Raw genomic sequence first — 6,000 nt, forward strand, 5'->3', positions numbered from 1 at the left:
ACCAATACTGACTTGGCCTGTGGGGAAGAACTCAAGGAAGCCAGGTGACAGTTCTCCATTTTGTGAACTTGGCCACAGGGAAAGCATGTTCGGAAGACAAGCTGAAGACTTGCACCTCTGTATCTCCAACAATGCCTATCATTAAAATTAACTCAAAGCCCGAGACTCCATAAAGAGCACAAATAAATACATAATTAAGGAAATAAATAAATGGAAAAACAAAAACCCCTGTTGGGGAAAGAATAGCAAGCATCTATTCCCAAATTTGTCCTAACAAGACATCAGTTCCCTGTGGGTTTCAATGTTCTCAGATCTAAATTGCTTGGTTTAGTCACTGTGACCCCATGGACTATAGCTCGCCAGGCTCCTCTGCCCATGGGATTCTCTAGGCAAGAATACTGGAGTGGGTAGCCATTTCCTTCTCCAGGGGATCTTCCCAACCCAGGGATCAAACCCAGGTCTCCTGCATTGCAGGCAGGTTCTTTACCCACTGAGCTATGAGGGAAGCCCAACTGTTTAAATTGATGTTCTTCAAAAAGAAATGCTGTGTCAATTATTATTTCACTAAATCATCTCATTTAAATTATTCATGAATTTATTACACTTACTTTTAATTCTTAGTTTACGCTGTACTATGTGTATTAAACATCTGTGGAGCACAATTGTTTTAGATCCAGCCTGCCTGACTCCAGTGGTCGCCAAGAGCACCATCCCTTCAATTAGAGGAAGGACTGTCTCCAGTGATGTATGTTTCTACCCTCTCCCTTTATACCTCACAACAATACTTGAGCATTTGCAGCAATAGTTAAAAAGTCTTCTATTCATAGGACACCCCTCAGTGAGCTAGCTGTGTCCTGACTTTTGTGTTTAGGATAACAAAGCATAACTTCATTTGGGGCTGGTTTACCAGATGGTGACATAAGAAACCTCACTTACTTCATACATTTTATTGGTGATGAGTTCGCGGTCACGAAGGCACTCAAAGAAAGGAAATGTCTTTTTAATTGCAGTTGAAATCTCCACTTTATGTCTTTTGAAGTGCCTGAATATAGTCTCAAAGACAAGCCTTTCTTCCATGTTCTGAGTTTCTGTAGACATCCTAAGGAAGAAGAATATCATGTGAAAATGGTCATCAAGATTCTGAGATGCTTGTGGAGGCTGTAACATTTTATATATAAAGGATAGATTGTGAAGAACCAACATATATAAAATAAGTGGTTTCAGTAAAGAAATAAAAGCAATTGAAACAACAAACAATGATATAGTTGAAGAAAAGTGTGGAAGTTAATAAAGACTGAATGAAGTACAGGACTAAAGAAGTCCATTTCAGTATGTCACAATCAAAACCATCATAAAGATATCCGCCTTTGTCTGGTGTATTTGGGTCCTTTTCAGTACTCAAAATGCATCGGGGAATAATCACTTTATTGCATCAACTTCCTGTAAAAAAGGTTTCTGGTTAAACACTGCCAATTAAAGAGAATCATTTATCTTCTCTTTATTATTGTCACCACCTCCCACTAAAAATGCTAATAAAGGGATTAGATTTACAATGACAAAGAGAGTGGCAGGGGGCAACGAGCAGATAAAAGATTTCTATCAAAATTTATGAGACAAAAAGTGATCAGAGGATCGCTAACCACTATTGTAGGTGGAAAACACTCCCAGAGGTCAGGAAAGCAACCAGTGAGTCCTGCAGAACCCTGGAGACCCAGTGGAGATCACAAGGGAGACATGTGGAAAACCCATGTGCTATTTGAAAAATTAAGAACAGAACATCACACCTTCCACCCTCAGTTTCCATCCTGACCACTTGTACCCAGACAGCTGCTCAGAGGGAAACAGTGCTATCCTTTTTGTAACCATATGTTAATTTTACTTGTTACTGGACTTCACACAGCCTTCCCAGGTGGCAGTAGTGGTAAAGAACCTGTCCGCCAGTGCAGGAGATGCAAGAGATGTGGGTTCAATCCCTGGGCGGGGAAGCTCCCCTGGAGAAGGGCATGGCAACCCACTCCAGTATTCTTGCCTGGAAAATTCCATTGACAGAGGAGGCTGGTGGGCTATCATCCATAGGGTTGCAAAAAGTCAGACATGACTGAGCATGCAGGCATGATTGGACTTCATATTCCCTGGTGGCTCAGATGGTAAAGAATGTGCCTGCAATGCAGGAGACCTGGGTTGGTAAGATCCCCTGGAGAATGAAATGGCTGCCCACTTCAGTATTCTTGGCTAGGAAATTCCATGACAGAGGAACCTGGAGGGCCATAGTCCATGGGTTTGCAGAGTTGGACGTGACTGAGTGACTAACACTTTAACACTGTATGCATGAAAACAATACATCACATGTGCTTTGTGTCTGACTTCTTTTGCTCATCATCCATGTTAGATGAACAGAAATTTAGTTCTTTTATTGTTGAAGATATTCCATTGTGTGGACCTACCACAATCTACCTATTCATTTTCCTGTTTATGGACATTTGGGTGGATTCTAGTTTGGGACTAGTTTGAATAAAGCTGTGGTTCTTGTACAAGTTTTTTGGTGGCAAGATGTTTTCATTTCCCTTCAGCAAATAACTAGGAGTGGAATTGTTGGGTCATTGTGTAGGAGTATGTTTAATAGTTTTAGAATCTGTCAAACTATTCCAAAATCTGTTAGAAATAGGTTTTCTAGTTTTAGCCATTTTAGTCTGTAATATGTAATATGGTATTTCATACAGTTTTAACCTGTGTTTTTTTAATGACTGATAATATTGAGCACACTTTCATTTGCTCATTGGTTACTCATAATCTCCTTTTTTGAAATGCCTTTTCAAGCCTTTGGCCCATTTATATTATTGGGTTGTCTTTTATTATTTATTGATGTGTAGAAGTTTGTATATATTATAAAAGAAACATTTTGTTTAATATACATACTGTGAGTGAAAAAGCTGGCTTAAAACTCAACATTCAAAAACTAAGATCATGTCATTCAGTCCCATCACTTCATGGCAAATGGACAGGGAAACAGTGACAGACTTTATTTTCTTGGGCTCCAAAATCACTGCGGACAATGACAGCAGCCACAAAATTAAAAGATGTTTGCTCCTTGGAAGAAAATCTGTGACAAACCTAGACAGTGTATTAAAAGAGCAGAGATATCACTTTACTGACAAAGGTCTGTACAGTCAAAACTGGTTTTTCCAGTAGTCATGTATGGAGGTGAGAGTTGGACCATAAAGAAGGCTGAGCATCAAAGAATTGATGCTTTTGAACTGTGGTGCTAGAGAAGACTCTTGAGAGTCCCTTGGACTGCAAGGAGATCAAATCAGTCAATCTTAAAGGAAATCAACTCTGAATATTGATTGGAAGGACTGATGCTGAAGCTGAAGCTCCAATGCTTAGGCCACCTGATTTGAAGAGCCAACTCATTGGAAAAGACCCTGATGCTCGGAAAGATTGAGGGAAGGAGGAGAAGGGGATGACAGAGGATGAGATAGTTGGATGGCATCGTTGACTCAACGGACATGAGTTTGAGCAAACTCCAGGAGATAGTGAAGGACAGGGAATCCTGGCATGCTACAGTCCATGGGGTCACAAAGAGTTGGTCTGAATCTACAGCGTATAGAAAGACTTGAAGTCAATTAGGAAAAATATTACCTTCGATTTTCTACATCTTTTGGTTTTCCACATATCTTTTAAAATTGATTTGTCAATGTTTACAAGAAAAGCCTTTTTGAGTTTTATAGATTTTAGATTCATTTGGTGAAAGGTGACATCTTAACAACATTGAGTTCAACCCATTTGTTTAATTTTCCTTAATCTTGCCAGAAGTGTTTATAGCTTTCAGTATCAGGTGGCGCAGTGGTAAAGGATCTGCTTGCCAAAGCAGGAGGTGCAAGAGATGTGTGCTCGATCCCTGGGTCAGGAAGATCTCCTGGAGTAAGAAATGTCAATCCACTCCAGTATTCTTGCCTGGGAAATTCCATGGACAGAAGAGCCTGGTGGGCTGCAGTCCGTAGGGTCACAAAGAGTTAAACATGACTGAACACACACACACACACACACACACACAGGAGTCATACACTTCTTTCCTTAAACTTATTCTTAGCTATTTTATTCTTTGGGAGCCTACTTTAAGTGATACTGCTTTTTAAATTATTTCTAACAACTGTATGAACATAGAATTGATTTTAAGAAACAGTAGCCATGTGTTCATGACCTTCCTAAATTCATGTATTCCAGTAATATGTTTGTAGACTACTTTTGGATTTCATGGAAAAAAATAACCATGCCATCAGAAAATAAAACTCTTCTGCTTCTTCCTTTCCAAAACAGTTTCTTTTTTCTTTCTTCCTTATGTTGTTTCTAGCCTTAGAGAAAATGCATTTAATGCATCAAGTATGTCATCATACACAGATACACACACGTGACAGAGGAAGTTTCTGTTTGTTACTAGTTTGCTGAGAGTTTTATCATAGTCAGATGTTGAGTATTGTGAAATGCACCTATTGTGGTGTTCATATGGTTTTCCTTCTTTATGCTTTAATCTGGTGAGTCAGATGCATTGATTTCCAGCGCCTCCTCTTAAGCAGAAACAGATAACCACAGATCAGCAGACTTTTGAGGAAATTCTCCAACTTCGGGAAGAAAGAATAACACTAAAAAGAGAAAAATGTTATACCCCAGGAGAAACAGAGATATTGTAGGAAATAGGAGAAACTTCCAAAACCTCTAATATTTTTAGAGAGATTTGAGAACACACATTGCACCCCTGGTTACAAAGAAAAAGGAACTAACAGAGAAAGAGAGAGTGGTATTAGATGTTTTTGAAAAATTGATTTTTAGAAATTTACTAAGATTTACTAAAATGGTTGTAAAATAAAGTTGGGAGGACTTCCCCAGAAAATTAAATAGATTGTTGTTCTTGTTTAGTTGCTAAGTCATGTCTGACTCTTTTGTGACCCCATGTATTGCAGCCTGCCAGGCTCCTCTCTCCATGGGATTTCCCAGGCAGGAATACTGAGTTGGTTGCCATTTCCTTTTCCAGGGGATCTTCCTGACCTGACCTGCATTGCAGGCAGATTCTTTACCACTGACCCACCAGGGAAGTCGAAAATAAAGAGATTAAAAGAACACAAAAGAGCAAATTTGAGAGACAATACAGGAGTCCAGGGCTCCCAGTGTAACTCAGCTTTTAAAGAATCCACCTGCAATGCAGGAGACCCTCAGTTTGATTCCTGGGTAGGGAAGATGCCCTGGAGAAGGAATAGTCTACCCATTCCAGTATTCTTGCCTGGAATATCCCCATGGACAGAAGAGCCTGGAGAGCCGTAGTCCATGGAGTCACAAAAAGGCAGACACGACTGAGTGACTAAGCACAGCACAGCACATAGGAGTCCAAGATTAATTTAGGGGTCTAAGGATGGAAGTTTGTGACATTGTACAAGAGACAGGAATCAAGACCATCCCTAAGAAAAAGAAATGCAAAAAAGCAAAATGGCTGTCTGAGGAGGCCTCACAAATAGCTGTGAAAAGAAGAGAAGTGAAAAGCAAAGGAGAAAAGAAAAGATATACCCATTTGAATGCAGAGTTCCAAAGAATAGCAAGGAGAGATAAGAAAGCCTTCCTCAGTGATCAGTGCAAAGAAATAGAGGAAAACAACAGAATGGGAAAGACTAGAGATCTCTTCAAGAAAATTAGAGATACCAAGGGAACATTTCATGCAAAGATGGGCTCAATAAAGGACAGAAATGGTAGGGACCTAACCGAAGCAGAAGATATTAAGAAGAGGTGGCAAAAATACGCAGAAGAACTGTACAAAAAAGATCTTCATGACCCAGATAATCATGATGGTGTGATCACTCACTTAGAGCCAGACATCCTGGAATGTGAAGTCAAGTGGGCCTTAGGAAGCATCACTACGAACAAAGCTACTGGAGGTGATGGAATCCCAGTTGAGCTATTTCAAATCCTAAAAGATGATGCTGTGAAAGTGCTGCACTCAATATGCCAGCAAAT

General features: G+C 39.8%; 1 protein-coding gene across 6 annotated transcripts in view; it reads right to left on the reverse strand.

The window, feature by feature from the left end:
- LOC122426418 (nuclear body protein SP140-like protein) overlaps positions 1–6,000 on the reverse strand; it is a 91,369-nt gene that overhangs the window by 58,986 nt on the left and 26,383 nt on the right. For all 6 annotated transcript variants that reach the window (XM_043445342.1, XM_043445341.1, XM_043445343.1 and 3 more), the window contains exon 2: positions 937–1,099. In XM_043445342.1, the coding sequence (XP_043301277.1) occupies positions 937–1,099 (163 nt within the window). The remainder of the gene's footprint in view (positions 1–936; positions 1,100–6,000) is intronic.

This window comes from Cervus canadensis, chromosome 24 (assembly GCF_019320065.1).
Source record: "Cervus canadensis isolate Bull #8, Minnesota chromosome 24, ASM1932006v1, whole genome shotgun sequence".
NCBI lineage: Eukaryota > Metazoa > Chordata > Mammalia > Artiodactyla > Cervidae > Cervus > Cervus canadensis.